General features: G+C 50.1%; 1 protein-coding gene across 1 annotated transcript; it reads right to left on the bottom strand.

The window, feature by feature from the left end:
• Positions 1–17,705: 17,705 nt before the first annotated feature.
• On the bottom strand, positions 17,706–22,317 carry LOC118095758 (T-complex protein 1 subunit theta-like). The gene is made up of 2 exons (XM_035136992.3): positions 21,969–22,317; positions 17,706–19,418 (listed from the first exon to the last, which is right to left on the bottom strand). The coding sequence occupies exons 1-2, from the start codon at positions 22,101–22,103 to the stop codon at positions 17,760–17,762; spliced, it is 1,794 nt and encodes a 597-aa protein (XP_034992883.3). The 5' UTR covers positions 22,104–22,317; the 3' UTR covers positions 17,706–17,759.
• Between the last annotated feature and the right edge of the window lie 1,337 nt (positions 22,318–23,654).

The raw sequence follows: 23,654 nt of genomic DNA, 5'->3' as shown, positions 1-23,654 counted from the left end.
AAGGAAGCGTACAAGAAGGGGGCAGATCGCCACAGGCGACCGGGGGAGGTCATTAGGGTGGGGGACAAAGTGTGGTTGTCCTCGGAGGGCCTTCCCATCAGAGGGCGATGCAAAAAGCTGGCGCCCAGAAGGTTGGGCTCCTTCACGGTCACGCAACAGGTCAACCCGGTGGCATACAGGCTGGCACTGCCAGAGGACATGAGGGTGCACCCTGTGTTTCATAGATCGCTGCTGTCGCCGTACAGGGAAAGCAGCAGGCTCCGAGACAGCGAACAAACCCCTGAGGGAGGGGGGGAGAGGGAAGGCAGGGAGCAACTCAATGAGGCCACGGCCATCCTGGATTCAAGGTGGGGGGTGGGGGGACTGGAGTACCTCATGGCATGGGAGGATGCTCCACCGTCCCAGAATGAATGGGTCCCAGCCACTCAGATACAGGAGGAATTCCTGGTAGAAGAATTTCACGCCCTCTTTCCCCATAGACCCAAGCCCTGGCACATGGAAAGGGAGGGGGAGGGGGAGGAAGCACGGGAGAGCAGTTCACCATGGCGCTGGGAAGCGGAGTTTGAGGAACCAGAGGATGAGGTATGGGTGTCACCGAGATCCACCCAGTCAGAGGAAGGAGCAGATTGGCAGAACATTTTTACCCCCACCAGCTCTGACGCCACGGACTTTTTGGGATTCCCATCCTCCCAGGCGGAAGGGGGGGGCTTGCAGGACTGGGGGGAGGTGTTCACACCAACGGGCTCGGAAAGCACTGAGTTCTTAGGCTTCCAGTCGTCACCGACACCTGGGGGGGACCTGGGGAGGGGTGAAGGAGAGCTTGGGAGGGGGGTGGATGTGAGGGACAGGGGATATCGCGAAGTCCCTCCCCTCCTGAGTTCAAGCCAATCACCGAGCACAGGGGAAAGCAGAGAGAGTTCCGATTCCAGTAGGGAAGCAGGAAGTCGGGTCCGAGGCTCAGGCAAGGTAGAGGAGCCAGGGTCCCAGGCGGGACAGGAAGGGGCGAATAAGGGAGGGAGACCCATCCCCCCAACGCCAGAACTACGCAGAAAAAGGAGGGGAAAGAGGATGGGTCTGCCAAAGCTTTTGTGTTGGAGAAAGACGCGCCAAAAGCCATTAGGAGGTTCTGAAACCGACTGATCACATCACTCCGTGTAAATAGCAATGACTTTAGCACTGTAAATACGCAGCACCAATAAAAGAATAAAATGCAGAGCTGCGTAGCGTCGTTACTCTGAAGTAGTCCGCTCCGGCCACTGTGACAGTTCCTTTAGAAACACAGTTTACAAAGACTCCTAATCTAGTCTCTAGAAACTTGCTGTAAGTATAACATGAAATAATAAGAGGTGTAAATATATGATGCAAACTATCTACTAATAACTATAAATAGCAGAATGTAGGCACCCTATATATAGAAATGAGCAAACCAGTGATATTTTAGGGAGCAGGCTAGCAGGCGGGGGCCATTTCTTACATCATAGAAGCCCACACAACACAAAACACTGTTGCTCTATGTAGATTTTATTTTATTTGTTTTTTATCTTATATTTTGGAAATGTACATCCAGTTGTTGTTTTTCCTTTAAATTTTTTGGGCCCCCCAAGAGAGTGGGGCCCTAAGTTATAGCTTGTTTAGCTTATACGTAAATCCGACACTGCCAAGGTCACTCGGGGCGCTTCATGGCCAAGTGGGGATTCGAACCCTGCTCTCGCAGGCCTTCGTCCGACACTCTATTATGCCACATTATGCTCTCTTCCCCAATCCTGCAGTTTCCAGCAACTGGTATAAAGCCACAGGCTCAAGTTCGCCACAAGCAGATCTGTTACTCCTGGACCGGGCCCTCTCACGTGTTCACAGGGTGGGACTTTGCCCACCCTACCGAGACCTGCTGGCGGCTGAAACGGGGACTCTGACCCCTTCGGCCAGTGGGAGGTTTTGAACGTCTTGGCGCAGCTGGTTGTGAATGGGCATGGGGTGCAAACTAGAGTGTAAGTGGGCTTGTCCTTTTGGGGAGAATTCCTAAGAAGACAGGAAAAGAAGAACATAAAACGAGTCTGCTGGATAATAATAATAATAATAATAATAATAATAATAATAATAATAATAATAATAATAATAATTTTATTTATACCCCGCCCTTCCCAGTCAAGACCGGGCTCAGGGCAGCTAACAACAAGAATATCAAAGCAAACATAAAAGAAACAATTCAATTAAAATACAGATTAAATCCAATGTTAAAATTCAATTTTAAAATTAGGAATCTGCAAATGGAACCTCATTTAAATACCTGTAGGATAAAACCTTAGGGGAGGGTAACACCGGGGTCAGACTAAGTCAGTCCAAAGGCCAAGCGGAACAGCTCCGTCTTGCAGGCCCTACGAAAAGATGACAACTCCCGCAGGGCCCTAGTCTCCTGAGAGAGAGCGTTCCACCAGGTCGGGACTAGTACCGAGAAGGCCCTGGTCCTGGTCGAGGCCAGTCTAACCACCTTGTGACTCAGGATCTCCAGTATGTTATTATTTGTGGACCTTAATGTCCTCTGCGGGGCATACCGGGAGAGGCGGTCCCGTAGGTACGAGGGTCCTAAGCCGCATAAGGCTTTAAAGGTCAAAACCAGCACCTTAAACCTGATCCTGTCCTCCGCCGGGAGCCAGTGCAGCTGGTAAAGCACTGGATGAATATGATCCCGCGGCGAGGACCCCATGATCAGGCCAATGGCTCATTTAGTCAAACCAGAACAACTTTCTGACAGTAAGAGCTGTTTGACAGTGTGACAGTCTCCCTCAGGAGGTGGTGGACTCTCCTTCCTTGGAGGTTTTTTTAAGCAGAGGACGGGACGCGGGTGGTGCTGTGGTCTAAACCACAGAGCCTAGGGCTTGCTGATCAGAAGGTCGGCGGTTCGAATCCCCGCAACGGGGTAAGCTCCCGTTGTTCAGTCCCAGCTCCTGCCAACCTAGCAGTTCGAAAGCACACAGTGCAAGTAGATAAATAGGTTCTGCTCCGGCGGGAAGGTAAACAGTGTTTCTGTTTGTCATGCTGGCCACATGACCTGGAAGCTGTACGCCGGCTCCCTCGGCCAATAATGCGAGATGAGCGCGCAACCCCAGACTCGGTCACAACTGGACCTAATGGTCAGGGGTCCCTTTACCTTTTTAAAAGCTGAAGAGATCCAGCACTTAGCCAACACTCATGATGCACAGAGTTTCTTTAAAGTCACAAAGACCATCTATGGGCAAATAAATCATGGCACATGCCCCCTACATTCAGCAGACACTTCTTCCTCTTCTTCTTCTTCTTCTTCTTCTTCTTCTTCTTCTTCTTCTTCTTCTTCTTCTTCTTCTTCTTCTTCTTCTTCTTCTTCTTCTTCTTCTTCTTCTTCGATCACTCGTACCACACTTCTAAAAGATAAAGAAGCTATTGCACTGCGCTGGATAGAACATTACCAACATTTCCGTAACTGCAGCAATGGCTCGGCAGGATTTCAGAGGGGCTCCTCTCCCAACCTGGCTATTCCATCAGGGATAGAACCAGACATCCTTCCCTCTGAGCTACAGCCCCTTCCCTTCCCCCCCCCCATCAGTGCGCACACACACAAAAAAAAAAAAACGTAGAGAGAGAGTTATTTTTAAATTGTGCAGGCGCTGCAGGCAGCATGTGAATCAATGTGTTTGAATCGTCAAGAGCACAACATGGTGGGATTTCTGGCTGCTGGACCTGGGAAGTCTTCTGAGAGTGGGCTTGGGGGTCCAGAGGACCGGTGCGCCAATCTGGGGCCGCACACTTTGCCATGCTGCTCACCCTCTGAGATGCTGTCATGTTGCCACATCACCACCTTGCTGGCTGGCTGGAAAAGCACTGAGGCAGAGGGAGAGGGCCTTGTGGGGCGGGGGGGGGCAGCGGGGAGAGTGAGGATTTGGGTGGGGAGGGGGTGGCAAGGGAGCATTCCATGCAAACGAGGTGAGATCAGAGTTGATACATAAAAGGGAAATGTCATTAGCGTTGCTTTAAATGGAAATGCAATCAAAGGTTCTTCCCACTCCTTTTGTCTTAATTAGGGACTATTGATATGTGTTCCTTCCTCTCCAAAACCAGGGTGGAAGGTGTCTGGGGGATTAATAAAGTTCATCAGAAGAGCTCTCCTCTCCCACCCCACTGCCAGCCCCCTCCAACCCCAGTAGGGGGGCCAACTCATGCGCCTCTCCCAGGTAGCTCTGACCCCCCCCCTTGCTCTCCAGAGAGGGCAGAGGCTCAGATATAGGGCACCCGCTTCAGGAAGCGGAGCTGTGAAATTGCACAGCTAGGAGCGTGGAAGCTGGCACCTCGGTGGGTGTCAAATCCACACACACACACACACACACCAGCCTGCCACCATGTGCGCGCACACACCCTGGAAGGTGGCGCATCTGTCAGGCGCACGGAGGAGAGGTGGCCCTGCAAATGGGACGGACAGATGGGAAGGGGTTTGAAAGAGAGACCTGGGCCCACAGGAAGACACACAGGCACCGGGGACAGGAGGAGCACACAGCTCTTTGCTGGCGCATTGAATTTCATGTGCAGAGGGAGAGAGGGGGGGCATGCGCGCTTGCTCTCAGGCACAGAATAAACGCGCGCACAGGTGCAATTCCTCGGGCCAAAAACAGGCGGCCAGGCATGGCTCACACGAAAAGATCACACCCTCACGCTCCTCATTAAGAGATCCACCCGTTTCGTAATCACAAGAAGCGATAGGAATGTTCAGTCAAGCTAGAGGCCTCCATTTGGGTGGGGGTTAAAGCATACTGTGGTGTTTAGAATCATAGAATGGTAGAATTGCAATGCAGGAATCTCAACTGAAGCATCTCAGGCAGATGGACACCCCCAAAAAGGTAAAAAAAGGTAAAGGACCCCTGACAGTTAAGTCCAGTCGCAGATGACTCTGGGGTTGTGGCACTCATCTCATCTCACTTTACAGGCCAAGGGAGCCAGCGTTTGTCCGCAGACAGTTTTCCCGGGTCATGTGGCCGGCACGACTTAAGCTGCTTCTGGCAAACCAGAGCAGCACATGGAAACGCCGTTTACCTTCCCGCTGTAGCGGTTCCTATTTATCTACTTGCATTTTGACATGCTTTCAAACTGGGACCAAGGAGCTGGGACCAAGCAACGGGAGCTCACCCCGTCACAGGGATTCGAACCGCCGACCTTCTGATCAGCAAGCCCTAGGCTCAGTGGTTTAACCACAGACGTTTTTTAGTTCTCTGGTTCTTCTTTGAACCTCTGCCTTAGCGTTGGCATAGGTTTTTTTTTAGTGGCACAGTTTCTATCTCTTTGCCAGTTCTGAAAGGCCTTCCTTTTCTTGTCAATCGTGCGTTCAATCTCACTGTCTTCCTCATCAAACCAGTCCTGGTGTTTCTTGGTTTGGTACCCAATGGTTTGTCCACAGGCTGCAATAATGGATGTTTTTAGCTTGGTCCAGTGTTCCTTGATGTTATCTGGGAAGTCTGAAAACAGATGGGCCTTAAGCACCTTTCTGTCTTGTGCTTTTGTTGGTTCCAGACATTTGGAAGGCAAAGGGACATTTCTGAAGTGCAGTACTCTAGGTGAGGAAGAAACAGAGAAGGGGGCTAATGCTTTGATTTTATAAGAAAAGGCGTTGACGCAGACTTTTCACCTCTGCTCTCTGAGAAAACCTCACATTGCTCTTGTTCCAGAGCCTCCAGGTGTCCCTATTTTCCAGGCACATCCATCCTGGTTTCTGATTTGATCCAGGAATGTCCCGCTTTTCCTTGTTGTTTAGTCGTTTAGTCATGTCCGACTCTTCGTGACCCCATGGACCAGAGCACGCCAGGCACTCCTGTCTTCCACTGCCTCCCGCAGTTTGGTCAAACTCATTTTAGTAGCTTTGAGAACACTGTCCAACCATCTCATCCTCTGTCGTCCCCTTCTCCTTGTGCCCTCCATCTTTCCCAACATCAGGGTCTTTTCCAGGGAGTCTTCTCTTCTCATGAGGTGGCCAAAGGATTGGAGCCTCAGCTTCACGATCTGTCCTTCCAGTGAGCACTCAGGGCTGATTTCCTTCAGAATGGATAGGTTTGATCTTCTCGCAGTCCATGGGACTCTCAAGAGTCTCCTCCAGCACCATAGGATGCCCCAATTTTCATTGGAGAAACATTGGAGGATATGGAGTTATCTGACCGTCCGAGCTGTTTGAAGGCAATCCTGTATAGGGAAGTTTTAAAAAATGTTGAATGTTTTATTATGTTTTTATATATGTTGGTTGGAAGCCGCCCAGAGTGGCTGAGGCAACCCAGTTAAGATGTGTGGAGTATAAATAGTAAAATTATCATTATGGAGCAGGACATCCCTATTCTCATCGGAGAAATGTTGGAGGTTATGCTGTCTACCTGCACCTGCCAGGAAGTCCCTCCTCCCATTTCCAGGCTCTGTTTCCCAACTTCTGTTCAGGTCAGCCCATTGGTTCCAGGCCCAGAAAATATGAGATCTCACCCTGACCAATCCCAAACTGCAACTGGAAGCAAAAGCAACCCCCCCCAAAAAAAACACCCAATGGGATTTTCTGAGGCAAAGTGGTTTGCATCCTACTGGTCCTTCTTTGGGGAAATTCAGAGACCATCTTTTCCCAAATCCAGACCTCTTCTGTTTCTGTCTCCAAGTGACCTTGGATGATGGGCTTGAGGGCACCCTGAGCAAGTTTGCAGATGACACCAAATTGGGAGGGGTGGCTAATACCCCAGAGGGCAGAATCACACTTCAGAATGACCTTAACAGATTAGACAACTGGGCCAAAGAAAACAAGATAAATTTTAACAGGGAGAAATGTAAAGTACTACACTCGGGCAAAAAAAAATTGAAAGGCACGAATACAGGATGGGAGACACCTGGCTTGAGAGCAGTACATGTGAAAAGGATCTAGGAGTCCTGGTAGACCACAAACTTGACATGAGTCAACAGTGTGATGCAGCAGCTAAAAAAGCCAATGCAATTCTGGGCTGCATCAATAGGAGTATAGCGTCTAGATCAAGGGAAGTAATAGTACCACTGTATTCTGCTCTGGTCAGACCTCACCTGGAGTACTGTGTCCAGTTCTGGGCACCACAGTTCAAGAAGGATACTGTCAAGCTGGAACGTGTCCAGAGGAGGGCAACCAAAATGGTCAAAGGCCTGGAAACGATGCCTTATGAGGAAGGGCTTAGGGAGCTACGTATGTTTAGCCTGGAGAAAAGAAGGTTAAGGGGTGATATGATAGCCATGTTCAAATATATCAAAGGATGTCATATAGAGGAGGGAGAAAGATTGTTTTCTGCTGCTACAGAGAAGCGGACACGGAGCAATGGATTCAAACTACAAGAAAGAAGATTCCACCTAAACATTAGGAACAACTTCCTGACAGTAAGAGCTGTTCGACAGTGGAATTTGCTGCCAAGAAGTGTGGTGGAGTCTCCTTCTTTGGAGGTCTTTAAGCAGAGGCTTGACAGCCATATGTCAAGAATGCTTTGATGGTGTTTCCTGCTTGGCAGAGGGCTGGACTGGATGGCCCTTGTGGTCTCTTCCAACTCTATGATTCTATGATTCTATGAAACTATGACCTTCTCACACAAAGGACTTTGCTCTGGGTACATTTCCTGTACAAAATAGAGGACCTGGGATGAGTCAGTGGTGGTGGTGGTGTTATAAGAATTCTAAGGTCTCAAGCGTAGATTAATATTCATAAATGCACACCTATCTAAATATACGAACCAATATATACGAACCAAGCAATCCTGAAGCCATTTGGACTTTCCCAATGACTTCAAGTATTCCTCTGCCTTAAGGGAGGCAAATGGGGGGAAAGACCTTCCCATTGTCTTTTTGCTTGCAAATCCTGTCGTATTTGTGTATGAATAGGGTAAGCTTGTGACCTGGATTCAGGAACTAAAGTATGAACCATCACAAAAGAATGGCCAGGCTGCCCAGGTAAAGCAATCAGGGACCATTATCAGGTATCCTGGCAGGCAGGATATCTGCTGTAGACCTCCTCCTTCTGTGATGTAGGTACGATGTTTTGCGGGGTGGTCTTGGGCTACAGGGTGGGCAATTTCAATAGTATATAAGGGCTTGTTCTGGGTCCGCCCCCCTCCTGCGTGTGGTGAGTGGGAACCCTGTTGCAACTGTTTAATAAAGATCAGGATTACTAGCCGCTTTGCTTCTCAATATAATCTGGTTGGCCTCTGTTATTTTCTCCTACCGATAGGGAACCCACTTAAGGACTCTATACGGGCTCTGGAATACCCCATAAGGAAAAGGGAGCAGGTTTTCTTAGAACAGTGGCTTTCGCTGCCCCGCGTTCCTGGGACTGGCAATGGCGATGCGGCTTTCCTCCTCGGATGCGATTAGCAGCCCACTCCCAGAATCCTCCTTAGATTCCCAGCATCCTCTCTTCCAGCCCACACCCTCTTCCCCATCAGCTCTACAAGAGGAGGGGGGCAGGTGCATTTCTGCCCCCCAGATTCGAGCTCCTTCGCCAGGTCGCTCTGGGGCGCAGCAGTCCTCCCCTCCCTTGGGCATTTGATGGTGCCAGTCTGCTCCTGTGTTTGACAGGCCAATGCGCTCACACACACACCCCGATCCCTCCTCACATTTGGCCAGCGGGCTCCTGTGGGCATCCAGCCACATTCCAGCTGCCGACACCTTGGTGTTGGCCAGGCGGGGAGGCTGTGTGTTTTGGGGAGCCTCTGGCACACGGGCAGAAAGGACGCAGCCGGAACAGAGCGGCCCCCACGGAGAAGTCAAATATTGACGGATTGAAAAGTTCAACCCTTACAAGCGGAGAGAATCAGTCATCGCTCCTGGAGGTCGGAACGTGAAAGGAGGTTCTGGTGGGAACCTGTCTGAGAGCCGGGGGAAGCGAAAGGCCGCCTGGACATAAAGCAGTCAGGACAAAAGGAATGAGATGGGCCGATGAGCCAAGAAAAGGGTTTATTTCTCCCCCCAAAAAAGAAAAAGAAGTATATATATCTCCCCTGCTCTGCGAATTGATTTAGAATCAGAAAGGTGCGCCAAATCTCAAAGGCTCACATAAAGGTCATCGCCCACTTGGTCTCTGGCTGCTCGCCTTTGTTCATTATCCAACCCCCCCCCCAAAAATTAGTCCCCCCCCATCCAAATGCTGCAGGTTTACATTTTCCGTAGAGTTAGATGTCAGCTGGAGGTTGACACAGGTGGTGTTTGGGGGGCTTACCAACTCGCCCCATCAGGAAATGTTTCCAAACTGTTTCGAGCCCCTACTGCCCACCCCCTTGGCTCTGCAAACTCGTTCCCAGCGCCTCCCGCCTGCCCCACCCTACGAAAACGGGCAGCCATTTGTGGAAGGTGGTGATGCCATAAAAATTCAGAACAGTTAACGATTCATTGTGTGTTTATTCAAAATGCAATTAGTTTGATTAATTCAACAAAACGGGTGGACTTGATCCAGTGATGCCAGCTTTTCAAAGTCACTTTGACCGCCCCCCTTGCCTCTTAACGCCCCCCAGAACCCCATTGTCCTTCCAGGGGGTGGTACCACTGCAGCCTTGGGGAGTCAATGAGTTAAATCCCCTAACCCCATTCCTTTTTGTTCCACGTGACAAACTGCTGAGATACTTCTGAAGGGGAATAAATTCGCCCTTGTGCAGTTTCCTTAAGGGTGCTGAGGGTTGTTCAGAGACCCCTGTTGCCCTCCCCAAGCTACAATTCCCAGAGCGGTTTAATAATCAAGCCGTATCGGGAATTATAGCTCTGCACAGCTCTCAACATCTCCCAGAATCCTTGGGGGGGGGGGAGGAAGCCATGACAGTTTAAAGTGGCGTCCCCTGACTTCCTCGACCGTCACCCGCTCTGTTCCAAGACAAGCATGCCGGGGGTTTGTGTGTGTGTGTTTTCAGTCTGAGGGCCACATTCCCTTCGGGACAACATTCCAGGGGCCACATGCCAGTGGTGGGCATGGCTAGAGGCAAAAGTGGGCGGAGCAATGGAGGCAAGTTTTACCTTAGTCCCGTAGGCTGGTTCCCACATGACGCTGTGTCCTCCATCCAGGAAGAGCTGTTGAGCAAGGGTTCGAGGACCCGTTCCAGTGAAGTGAAAACACGAAGCAGATCCAGTGGAGAGTCCCAGAGGCCTGATGGAGGGGGTCTGAAGGGCCTCATTTAACTCCAGGCCTGAGGACTTCTGGACTAAGCGGATCTAAACTGCAATTCATTCCCGCCTCTGACAAATCCTGGCCTCTCTGAGCAAACCTAAGCAGGATCTTGCCTGCCTGGGCGGGGCGGGAGATAAAGCGGAGGAGAGACTTCTGGACCCTGCTCCCTAGGGACTCCCCGCCACTTGAGGCAGGGAGGCTGTTCCTGGGACATCCTTATAGAAAACTGTTCCCACGAGCTCAATATTGTCCACACTGACTGACAGCAGCTCAGCGAGATATCAGGCAGCAGGGGGAGGGGTGTCTCTCCCAGAGCTCTGCCTGGAGGTGCCGCCAGGGATTGAACCTTCTGCATGCCAAGCAGCCGCACTGCTGTTGAGCTGCGCCCCCTTTTGCCAGATAGGAAACAGCCCTTTTCTGCCTCCCCAGTGATGTCTCTCCAGATCTCTTCCTCCAGGCCTAGCTCCCCGCCACCCAGATGTGTCTCCGCGTGCTGTAAATTCACCCCAGCGCCCCCCTGGCTTCCCCATCTGCACCCCCCCTCCACATCCTTCTATTCCTCTTTAGTCGTTCTTTGCATCCTTCCACCTCTCTGTGCACTTCTCTTTCTTTCTTTCTTTCTTTCTTTCTTTCTTTCTTTCTTTCTTTCTTTCTTTCTTTCTTCCTCCTCTCACTCCTCACACCTTCTTCGTTGCTCCCATCTCCCTCTTCTCACCCCTTTCCACCTCTTCCTCCTCCTCCTCCCCACACCCCAGCCTGGTCTCACCTCCACATTTATTCCCCCCCACACACACACACACTTCAAACATACACACACTTCCTTCTGCTCTATATTTAGCTCCCCATGGAAACACAAAGTTAATTTGATTTAATTTTTCATTTTTTTGCACTGATTGAGGAATCGGCATTTGCAAAGAGATTAAAAGGTGAGATGGTGCTTCTGGATTTGGGGGTGGGGTGGGGGTGTAACTGAGGCTTAGGGCCTCCTTTCTTTTCTGAAGCAAAACTACCCCCCCCCTTTCTTCCACCACAGTAACACTTGTTCCGAGTTTGCGCTGAACTCTGGAATTCCTGTTCCCCCTTCTCCTAAATTCTTAATTGGTTTGGGGCGGGGCAGGGAAATAAATGCTATCATGTATTTAAAAACGAAACAACAAAAACTCTATTCCGCCTTTTGTCATTGTTCCAAGGATGTGGCTCAATCCAGTCATCCATACCCTGGCAGATTAAATCTGGCACCAGGAGAGAAATCGTAAGACGTTCTGTAAGCATATTTCAAAAATGGCAGGGGTCCAGAGGTTCAGGTTTGCCTCAAAAGCTGCTGCCTGAAGCCACCAGAGGGTGCCCTTCTGAGCAAGCAATGACTTGATCTTTGGACCAGAACCATAGAATTATTAAATTGGAAGGGACCCCAATGGTCATCTAGTCCAACCCCCCAACAATGCAGCAATCTCTTTTATTATTATTATTATTATTATTATTATTATTATTATTATTATTATAATAAAAAAGCACTCCTGGCAGATGACCATTCAACATCTGGTTAAAGACCTCCAAGGAAGGAGAGTCCACCACCTCCTGAGGGAGACCCACTGTCCAACAGCTCCTACTGCCAGAAAGTGTTGGACTAAATGGGCCATTGGCCTGATCCAGCAGACTCGTTTTATGTTCTTCTTTTCCTGTCTCCTTAGGAATTCTCCCCCAAAAAGGACAAGCCCAGGGACATACTAGTCTGTGTCCCTTGCACCTTCGCAACTACAGTAGCTGCGCCAAGACGTTCAAAACTTCACACATGAACACACAGGCACGCACACACACACACACACACACACACTGGACTGCTACAACCATTCACACTTTCGGCAATCCTGCTTGGAAATAAAAAGGCCCAGCAAAGTCACCAGGACCAGCTAGGGTGGGCATAAGAGCCTAAGTACCTTGGTTCTCAAACTGAATCCATTCTGGAAGTCCGTTCCAAAACCAAAGCGTTCCAAAACCAAGGCGCGCTTTCCCATAGAAAGTATGGCAAAACGGATTAATCCGTTCCAGACTTTTCAAAACAGCCCCTAAAACAGCAATTTAACATGAATTTTACTCTCTAACGAGACCATTGATCCATAAAATGAAAGCAGTAAACAATGTACTGCAGTCACTCGATCAATCAATCAATCAATCAATCAGTAGCTGAACGAGGTTCCACGCAGTCACAAAAAAGAGCCACGAAAACAAAAACACAAAATAAATAGCAAAAACAGACAGACCTCAGTAGAACACTCAAAACGGAAGTGTGGCACTCAAAACGAAGCACGTTCAGCTTCTGAAAAAAGTTCGCAAACCGGAACACTTACTTCCGGGTTTGCAGTGTTTGGGTTCCAAGTTGTTTGAGTACCAAGGTGTTATTTGAGAACCATGGTACCACTGTAAAGCCTGCCAGATCAGGCCCACGGCATCCTGTTCTCATCCTGACCTGCTGTCGAACAGCTCTGACCCTCAGAAATTTCTTCCTAAAGTTGAGTCAGAATCTCCTTTCTCGTCATTTGAACCCATCGGGTTGGGTCCTGCCCTCCGGAGCAGCAGAAACTGAGCTTGCACCATCTCCCACATCTCCTCTTTTCCGGGCTAAACAGACCCGGGTACCGCAACTGTTCCTCATCAGGCTTGGTTTCCAGACCCTTTCATCCTCATCTCAACTGGGCTTGTGTGGGAGAACATTGCTGGGATCCTGATCTGTGCAGCTCATCTTTTCCCATCTCCAACCACGCTGGCCTCACCGTCGCCCGGCCTCAGCCAAAACAGCCAACATCTGGGTCCCCAGGCCGGCACCCAAAACAGAGCAGCCTTTTCTGTTAGCCGCACGTTAATATAATTGATTACCGCGAGACGGGCCTTATTTGCGGGGGCCATTTAGTTAATTACGCCTGGATGGGGGAAGCGCGCTTGCTAATTGCTGCTCTTGGACGACGACGCCAAACGGATGCAGGTGGTGCAGCTATGCCAGAGAAGCCCTTGGAACGGCTGGTTTGCACCGGCGGCTGAGAGAGTTGGGAGCCACAGAATGAAGCCCTGCTTCTCCTTCGCCATTCAAGCTAGGAAGCCTTCCTGGTTTGGCTCTTGAAAAGGACTTGTATGGGATTGGGCTTTAATGTTGGTGCACAAGAGGTAGCCCGTCTGTATCCCCTGGAGCAATTGTTTGTGGGTGGGTGGGGGCAAGGAGGGGGGTGCATGGCAGAGAAAGAAAGGGCATGGCAGGAATTACTAAAGGATCGTCTCCACCCCCATCGTTCAGCCCAGACAATGAGGTCCAGCGCCGAGGGCCTTCTGGCGGTTCCCTCCCTGCGAGAAGTGCAGCTACAGGGAACCGGGCAGAGGGCCTTCTCGGTGGTGGCGCCTGCTCTGTGGAATGCCCTCCCACCAGATGTCAAGGAAATAAACAACTAGCTGACTTTTAGAAGACATCTGAAGGCAGCTCTGTTTAGGGAAGTTTTTAATGTGTGATGTTTTATTGTGTTTTTAATATCCTCATCTGTCTCCTGAGAAATCTCTATGTGGGACAAGAAGCTACAGTTAGAACTGGATATGGAACAACTGATTGGTTCAAAATTGGTACGACAAGGTTGTATATTGTCTCCCTGCTTATTTAACATATGCAGAATTCGTCATGCAAAAGGCTGGACTAGATAAATCCCAAGCCGGAATTAAGATTGCCGGAAGAAATATCAACAACCTCAGATATGCAGATGACACAACCTTGATGGCAGAAAGTGAGGAGGAATTAAAGAACCTTTTAATGAGGGTGAAAGAGGAGAGCGCAGAATATGGTCTGAAGCTCAACATCAAAAAAACCAAGATCATGGCCACTGGTCCCATCACCTCCTGGCAAATAGAAGGGGAAGAAATGGAGGCAGTGAGAGATTTTACTTTCTTGGGCTCCTTGATCACTGCAGATGGTGACAGCAGTCACGAAATTAAAAGACGCCTGCTTCTTGGGAGAAAAGCAATGACAAACCTAGACAGCATCTTAAAAAGCAGAGACATCACCTTGCCTACAAAGGTCCATATAGTTAAAGCTATGGTTTCCCCCGTAGTGATGTATGGAAGTGAGAGCTGGACCATAAAGATGGCTGATCGCCGAAGAATTGATGCTTTTGAATTATGGTGCTGGAGGAGACTCTTGAGAGTCCCATGGACTGCAAGAAGATCAAACCTATCCATTCTGAAGGAAATCAGCCCTGAGTACTCACTGGAAGGACAGATCGTGAAGCTGAGGCTGCAATACTTTGGCCACCTCATGAGAAGAGAAGAATCCTTGGAAAAGACCCTGATGTTGGGAAAGATGGAGGGCACTAGGAGAAGGGGACGACAGAGGACGAGATGGTTGGACAGTGTTCTCGAAGCTACGAACATGAGTTTGACCAAACTACGGGAGGCAGTGGAAGACAGGAGTGCCTGGCATGCTCTGGTCCATGGGGTCACGAAGAGTCGGACATGACTAAACAACAACAACAAAGCTTTTGATTGATTAGCTAATAGAACTATCAGGCAGCAAAGTTTTAACCCGTGATTAAAACATTCGTTGATTAGTCGTACTGCCTCATTGATCAGAGCTGATGAAAAATATCTGGGAATCTGGGTATCAGAATCAGCGATGGGGTGGCGACGGCAGCTACAATCTAAATTCACATGGGTTTCAAGACGGATGGATTTTTCCCCGGGTTGGGGCCGCTGCGCAATCGTTAACACTTTGTTCCAATGTAATATTTGGCAATGGCAGACATGCATATACATACTGGGATGTGCCCCTCAATGTTGCAATGTTGTTCTCGAAGCTACGAACATGAGTCTGACCAAACTGCAGGAGGCAGTGGAAGACAGGAGTGCCTGGCGTGCTATGGTCCATGGGGTTACGAAGAGTCGGACACGACTAAACAACTAAACAACAACAACAATATCCTGTCGGAAGCCGCCCAGAGTGGCTGGGGGGGCCTGGCCAGTTAGGCAGGGTACAAGTAATAAATTATTATTATTATTATTATTATTATTATTATTATTATTATTATTATTATTATCATGGAGAGACCCAGAGGGGAAATGTGCATGGCTCAGGCCCTACGGAACTCCCTCCCACAGGAAGCAGGGACGGCTACCAACTTGGACACCTTTAAAAGCGTATTAGACAAACTCCTGGAGGAGAGGGCTGTTCATGGCTGCCAGCCACAATGGCTGTCCTCTGCCTCCACACTCAGAGGCAGCCATGCTTCTGGATACCAATTGCTGGAGGCCGCAGGAGGGGAGAGGGCGCTTGTGCTCGGACCCTGCTTTAGCACTTCCCACTGGGGCGTTGCTGGGAGAATGGGATGCTGGACAGGGCAGAGGCGGATGGGGGGAAGGCCGCCGGCAAGGTGACACAGCTCCGCCCTTTCCCCCAACGGCTCGGGGAAGGCTTGGGAGCCGCGGGCGGGCGGCGCGCCGAATGTCACCCCCCCAGTGACAACACCCAGGGCGGACCGCCCCCAACGCCCCCCTTCCTCCACTCCTGGGACAGAGTGGGCCATTGGCTTGATCCAGCGGGCTGCTCTTATGCTGTTATGCCCACTGATGGCTTCAGCCCTGCCCACCGCCGGTGTCCTTAGTCCCCAGGCATCACCAGCCTCAGGCGTGGGAGGTAGGCTGATTGACAAGGAGGGCAAACAGAAGTGAGACATGGTGGTTGTGGGGGGAGAGAGAAGAGGCTGAGACTGGAGAACAGAGGCCTCCTCTTAGGACCTGGCTGCCCTGGCTGGGTGAAGCGGGACTCCCCTCTCTGTTCTTCTCCCCTGGGGGAAGGAGCATAGGACCACTGCTGGAGGGGTGGAAATCAATGGGCTTATTCCCCGGGACCTGGTGGTGCTTCTCTCGCTGGCCACAGATGCATCCTTCCTGTGGCAGCGAGCATCTGAATGCTCTGCAGTCTCATGAGTGAGCATGCCTCGTCCCGTGTTCAAAAGTTTGGCAGGTGGGTGTGCCGACCTGTTGGGTCAGCTTTGTTGCTTCCATGCAGTTCTGGCCACTTTGCCCTTATCCCGGACTCCTTCAACATGGCCTCGCTTTAGGCTGAGCACAGCGGCTTCCGGGACTCAGAGCCCATGGCTCAGTCTGTCATCCCGTTCTCGGCCGCAGCAGGTATTTTCCCCATGCTCTGAAACTTTTGCCGCCATCTCCCTGCTTTGCTTTGCTACTGCTCCCCACTGAAGATGGGGGGAGAAATGCCAGACCACATTTGGAGGATGTGGAGGATGCCGTACCAACGGCAGATTTGCAGTAGCTGGCCTGACACCAGACTTCTGAATGTGGGGGTGGACTTTGGTAACAACGGCGTCCTGAGCAAGGCTGAAATCCCCCCCCCCAATATTTCTTATTTTTACAATAATTCCTTTTGGTGCAGCTGCTTTCTAATGGATCTTCTCAGTAGCTACTCATATAAATATAGGTTTATTATATGATTATAACTTTGTGCCACCTTTGCTTAATAATAATAATAATAATAATATCTATACCACGCCCACTCTTATTGCCCAGTGCAGGGAAACCACCCGCACAGCCCTAAATCTGGGGTGGGAGGTTAAACGGGGCAGATTGTTGGTTCGATGTGAGGGGAAGGGTGAGGTTTTGTTTATCTGCTAATTACTGGGTGGTTGAATAATGCTAATGTTGTTTGCTACTTTTGTTTTCCCGTAAGTTGTATTCTGTATGAAATGTTAATGTATTATATTATCCCCGCTTTTCCTGCTATGCTATTATGCATGGCCCTATATTTTTTCTTTAATGTAAATTGCTTAGAGACCTGCGGCTTATAAGTTGTGTTTTTCTTTTCTTTCGTCATGGGCTGAACAGGGAGAGCCAAGTTCAAATCCTGACGTGGTCATTTGCGAAGCTCAACCCCTCCCCTCCACCACTTCCTCTGTCCTTGCAGGTTTGTTGTGAGGATGAGGTGGGAGGTGCAAATGCCAAAAGCCAATCAGGAATAACTTCCTCCCAACTGGAACCTGGTGCCCAAGCAGAGGTTTTGGCCTACAACTCCCATCAGCCCTAGGCAGCACGGCTTGATGGGAGTTGTAGTCCAAAACCTCTACCTCCTCTGCACCAAGCATTATGGCCTCACCTTTCTCCTGCGTTCTCTGTCCGAGCAGGGCATGTAGCAGCCAGGGGATAGTGTAACTAATGGGCTGAACTTCAGTGCTCTGGCTTGTCTTAACTCCCCATAACGACATGCTGATCTCAGCTAATTTGCATAATATATGGAGCAGAACTTGGGCTCCCTTCGCCCAGCATCCATATTTGTTTATCGTTTTTGTTCAAAGGAAAAGAAAATCAGCTGTGATGACCTGCAGTTGCAGGGGGTTGGACTAAATGACCCCTGGGGTCTCTTCCAATGCAACACTTTCATGAGTATTCTTGGCAAACAGGACAGTGATGTTTCTCTTGCCCACTTAACCAGACAGGCAACCCCAGAGATATGAGAGAGAGAGAGAGAGAGAGAGAGAGAGAGAGAGAGAGAGAGAGAGAGAGAGACCCAGTTAACCATGGCCATTGTACTTTATTGATAAGGTGACCTTGGCTAGTATCCATGACGTCAATCCAAGGCGTCTGGCTCTTGGTCCCAGTTAGGGTTATCTCCTCTAGGCTTGGGCCCACCACTCTTCTTGGCCATCATGACCTCGCTTACGCCCAGCAGTGTGACGGCCGTCTGGGTCGCAAGCAGGATGCCTCGGTACTTCACCAAAAACGGGTCGAACAGCCCTTCCTTGGCGGCATCAATGGTGCCCGCCTCCTCGCTCGCCAGCCTGAGGCCCGTGTTCTGGGTGCCCAGCTGGTGCTGCACCTCAATCTTGGCCATCGCCTCATTGACCGGCAAGCCTGCGTTTTCCGCCAGGGTAGCCGGGAGGGTCTTCAGGGCCTGGGAGAACTCCAAGATGCCGTACTGCTCGGGTCCAGGGAAGTACATCCCCAAGGTGCTGAGCCGCACTGACAGCGCCATCTCGGTGGCCCCAGCACCAGGCAGCAGCCGTGCATCGCTGCCCAATACCTTGTAGACGTTGATGCCATCGTGGATAGCCTCCTCCACACAGTCTAGCATCTCTGTGGTGGCCCCTCTGAGCACGATGGTGACCACAGGACAAGCGATGCCGTCTTGGCTGAAGACGACCACACTGGTGCTGCCAATCTCACTCATGTAAACGCGACGGCAGTGGCCCAGCTCCTCGGGCGCCGGAGGGGCCACGGTCAGCAGCAGAGTGGCCCCCACTGCCTTGCACAGGCGCTGTAGCTCCATCCGGGAGCGCAGCCGGACGACCATCAGCCGGTACCGGTTGGCGTAGAAGAGCGCCATCTCGTCTACCTTCCCCCCGGCCACCACCACGGTGACGCCGGCTCTGGCGAGGTCCAGGATTCGCTGCTCGATGATGTTCTCTTCGCTTTTGCTGAAGCGCCTGATGTCCGACGCGCTGCTGAAGACGGCGGTGCTCTTCGCCTCGAAGCCGGACGGGCCGAAGGAACAGGAGTAGGCCGCGATGCGGGCCCTCTCCACGCGCCGGACGATCCCTTCGGCCTCCGCGCAGACGACCACCCCTTCCACCACGCTGGAGTCGGCCACCCCGCCGCCGAGGATCTTGCAGACGCGGATGAAGTCCGCGTTGAAGGCCGTGCGGTCTGGCGGCAGCGCCAGGATGCAGGCCTTGGCCACCAGCCTGGCCAAGACTTTCTGGTGGCCGAAGACCTTGCTGCCCACGGCGGCCTGCAGCACCCACAGCACCTCTTCGACGTCACGTGGGTTCTTCAGAACGTAGCAGGACAGGCCGGGGAGCAAGCGCAGGACCTCCTTGCAGGCCATCTCGTAGCCGGCCCGGATGTGGACCACTGGCAGCCCCGAGTGCAGGAGCTTCTCGGCGTTCTCCAAGAGCGCCCCGGTCAGGAGGATGACAAAATTGGTCCCGTCCCCTGTCTCCACGTTCTGCGTCTCAGCCGCGGTGCGGAGCAGGCAGGCCACGGGGTTCTCCAGCTCCAGTTCCCGGAGGATAGTGGCAGCATGGGAGGTGTGGAAGTTCTTGCCGAGGTGGTTGACCACCAGCTTGTTGCGGCCCAGGGGGCCGTAACAGGTCCGCAAGGAGCGCACCAAGGCTTTGCAGGCAGTCAGGTTGCTGAAGAGGGTTTCCTGTAGGCCACTGAAGTACTTCATGCCCGCCTTGAGCATCTGGGGCAGCCCGGGGGCTTGGGGCACGTGGGCAGCCATCACCTGTGGAGCGAGAGGCACAGGGTGGGCTTCAGTGTTTGGAAAGTCCAGCTGGCAGCAGGAAAGGGCTATCATCAGCCCCTGGCAGGATTTAGGGATGTGGGAAACCAGCTGCGAGGACCATTTTGTAAATACATGGCCATCCTGCCTCCTTCTCCTACCTCCACCCTTTCTCGCCTGCTGTCCCTGCACGTCTTGCTTGCAACAGCCTCCCAAAATCCTCGTGAAGATTCTTCAATGTTTTAGTGAAAAATTGTCCCTATAGACCCATTTTCCTATACGGATTCCTCTAACGAACCTATAGTTGCAAAGCAATTTCCCCAAATATAATGAAGCTTTGCATGGAATATTTTTTCTAAGATACCCGTTTTTGCAAAGCACTTTTCCCTAATACAGTATACTGGATTTCCCCAAACAGAATGCATTCTCGTATGCCTTTTTCACTCATCTGTGCATTTACAGTGGTTCTCAAACGCCTTGGTTCCCAAACACCTTGGTACCCAAATGCCTTGGTTCTCAAACGCCAAAAACCAGGAAGTAAGTGTTCTGGTTCCGAACGTTTTTCGGAAGCTAAATGTCCAATGCGGCTGTTGGCTATTGTTTCTGGGGTGCCTGCACCAATCAGAAGCTGCGCCTTGGTTTTCGAACGTTTCTGTTTTTAAGGCTTTTTCGGTTAATTTGTTTTAGCGACTGTGTGGAACCCAGTTCAGCTACTGATTGATTGATTGTGTGACTGCGGAAACGGATAAAATCCCCCCATCCAAACAATGACTATCATCAGTGCAGGTATGAAAAAAATAATAATTTTAAGTTGTATCACCTACAATACTGTCTTATTTATTTTATAGTACAGTACATTGATTATTGCTTTCGTTTTATGGATCCATGGTCTCGTTAGAGAGTAAAACTCATGTTAAATTGCTGTTTTAGGCATTGTTTTTAAAAGTCTGGAACGGATTAATCCGTTTTGCATTACTTTCTATGGGAAAGCGCACCTTGGTTTTCGAACGCTTTGGTTTTGGAACGGACTTCCGGAACTGATTAATTTTGAGAACCAAGGTGCCACTGTATATGAATACTTTGCCCTAGCATATGAATTTTTGAATGCATTATGTGGCTGGAGAAATGCACGGTAAAATCCAATAAGGGCGCATTGTGAAGGACGGCTTGTGTTTTGGTTCGTGGGTCATTTCGGGAAATGCAAACGAAGTAAAATTGCCTTTTTAATGCAAAGTGGATCGAATTTCTCCCCCTGCCCCTGTTATGGCTCCCGGGAACCCTGTGCAATGTCCCCTTTTCCCCCCTTCACATCCTTGCCTCAAAACCCACCTTTTCCACAAGCCCTTTAACACCACCACTTTGTTCCCATGCCTTCCTGAAACGGCGCCTAAGAATGTATATTATCACTTAGCTCTAAGGCTTTACCTGCTTTCTGTTTGCGTCTGTTTATACAGACTGGCTTGAAATCTAGCACGATGGAAGGTTTTAATAAATAAAACGCACCTGTGTCGCCAGGGGGTGGACTTTGGTACTTTGGCACCCTGTGCGAGGCCAAAATTGGGCAGCCCCCAAATGGATCTCCTTGATTGTGGATCTTCTCAATTTTGAACCCCATCGACTCGGTGCCCTGTATGGGGGAACCACCCTAAATCTGGTGCCAGTGTCACTGTAATACTCGCAGATTCGTCCTGTTTATGCTTGCCTGGATTCCCTTCCCCTTCCTCTGTTCCTTTGGGCTATTGGTCGTATTATAGGCCCCTTGCGGGCAGGGACCTGCCTGCTTAATTTCTGGCAACAGCAGCACACTTTCCACAGATGCCACGATACAGTGGAACCTCGGTTTATGAACACCTCGGTTTATTAATTTTCGGTTTACGAACGCCACGGACCCATCTGGAACGGATTAATTCACTTTCCATTACTTTCAATGGGAAAGTTCGCTTCAGTTTATGAACGCTTCAGTTTATGAACAGACTTTCGGAACCAATTACACCCATGCTTCAGGTTAAGTACGCTTCAGTTTAAGTCCTCCGTGGACCCATCTGGAACGGATTAATCCACTTTCCATTACTTTCAATGGGAAAGTTCGCTTCAGTTTATGAACGCTTCAGTTTAAGTACTCCGCGGACTGTCTGGAACAGATAAATCCACTTTCCATTACTTTTAATGGGAAAGTTCGCTTCAGTTTATGAACGCTTCAGTTTATGATCAGATTTCCGGAACTAATTGTGTTCATAAACCGGAGGTACCACTGTATAGTTTAAGATGTGTGTGTGTCTTATACCAGCCGTCCAGAATTGTTAAGAGTATGGCTGTGCCAAGCCTCGAGTTTAACCCCGTGGGCTGCTATCAACCCATAAAGGAAAATCGAATTAACCAGTGGTTAATTCCCCATTCTCTCTCTCTCTCTCTCTCTCTCTCTCTCTCTCTCTCTCTCTCTCTCTCTCCCTCTCTCTCTCTCTCTCTCTCGACTTTGGGCTTTAGACAGCCTGAAAACCGCACCCCTTCACTTGCCCCTACAACCTTCTGCCCGTGCACCAAGAGGCAACCTACTGGAGCAAGGTGAGAAGAGACGCCTGGAGATTGCCAGGAAAGCTCTGAGATGCCAAGACTCGGCTGGCAGAACCAGCCGTTTAACGGCTGCTTCCGGGGTGGGAGGTCGAGGGGGGTGATGTCACAGTGGCACATTCCAGCGGGCACAGAGCACCTTCCTGTGGGACATGTGGCGACCCAGGCGCAAAGGGACCTCCCCTGTACGCTGTCCCTGCCGACTGCCAGCCTAGCTTCTGATGCACGAAGCACAGCTCTTCTGGGGTAGACTGCCACTGGAGGAGAGGCAAAGGTGCGAAGGCGCTTGTATCTATTGATGTCACAGGCTGCAGAGTTGTCCCAAGACGTTTCTGCACCTGAGCCGGAAAAAAAGAAAAGAAAACCGGTACCTTTTATCATATGTGGTGGACCTGTAAAGTAATAAAAAAATTATGGGAAATGGTATATAATGAAATAAAAAAAAAGTTTAAAATAACCTTTGTTTTAAAAAAAACCAAAAGCTTTTTTATTAGGAATTGCAGGTACCGAGATCCCTAAGGACCAGAAAAGACTGTTCATGTACGCGAGGAACGGCAAACCAAGTTGATGGACTATGCTGAAATGGCAAAACTAAGAGGCAAGCTCAGGAACCAAGAAGACAAGAACTTCAAAAAAATAATGGGAAAAGTTATAATTTATATAGAAGATCATTGTAAGGGGGTTAAAACATCGGGAGGATTTTAAACACACTTGTAATGTAACAGAATCAATGGGTAATTTAGAAAGATTAAAAAATTGGAGAAGTATTGATATGCAGTTGAAAATAGGCTCAATAGGACCCATGGAAGGGGGGGTGGAGTCAGGAGATTCGGAGTAATCTCGATATTTGGATTCGGAATTGGTTTTGTTGTATGTTTATATTTTTGAAAATCAAATAAAGATTTATTTCATAAAAGGGGAAAAAAAGAAAACCTTTCACTCACTAATGACGTGGGGTGCAATCCATTGCGACACACTCCTGTGCAAACCTGTTGAATGGACTGTGGTTTGTCATTCCCTCTTGTGAGAATGTAAAAATAAGGCTGCTGGATCAGGCCCGTGGCCATAGGGGGTCCAGCACCCTGTTCTCACAGTGGCCAGCCAGATGCCTCTTTCGAGAAACCCGCAAGCAGAATCTGAGCTCAACAGCGTTCTCTCCCTCCAGCAACTGCTGACCCTCCAAGGGTCCCCAGATTTACAGAAGCCGTACCGGTTTCTGATTTGATCCCAGGATGTCCAGTTTTTCCTTCAGACGTCCCTATTTTCACCAGAAAAATGTTGGAGGGTATGCAGCCGGTCCCCAGAAACATCGCAGCCTCAAGCCACAGAGGCAGAGCCAGAGTCGTCGTGGCTAGTGGCCATCGACAGCGCTCCTCCGTGAATTTGTTTAAATGAATTTGCAGCTGGAAGAATCAGCCAGTTGGGGCTGGCTGAACTCTAACGTCCTTGGTCTTTAATAGAATGCGTGGAAGGTGTTGTGTTGTTTTGAAAGTGTAGGGCAGGGTTCGAGAAGGTGGGAGTTACTACTGTATTGTCTTTGGGGGGGGCATAAGGAAAATAATGGAGCCACCCCAGGAATTGGTTCCTTTTTGGAATGGGCTGGATTAGATGCTTTGCTTGTGTGATGGTGAGACTCTGGGACTGCGCCGATTCCGCCTTGGGGCAAGCATA

The sequence above is a fragment of the Zootoca vivipara genome, chromosome 12, assembly GCF_965207765.1.
Source record: "Zootoca vivipara chromosome 12, rZooViv2.hap1.1, whole genome shotgun sequence".
Taxonomy (NCBI): Eukaryota; Metazoa; Chordata; class Lepidosauria; order Squamata; family Lacertidae; genus Zootoca; species Zootoca vivipara.
Note: the sequence above shows the minus strand (reverse complement) of the source record. Positions and strands in the feature narration are given on the sequence as shown.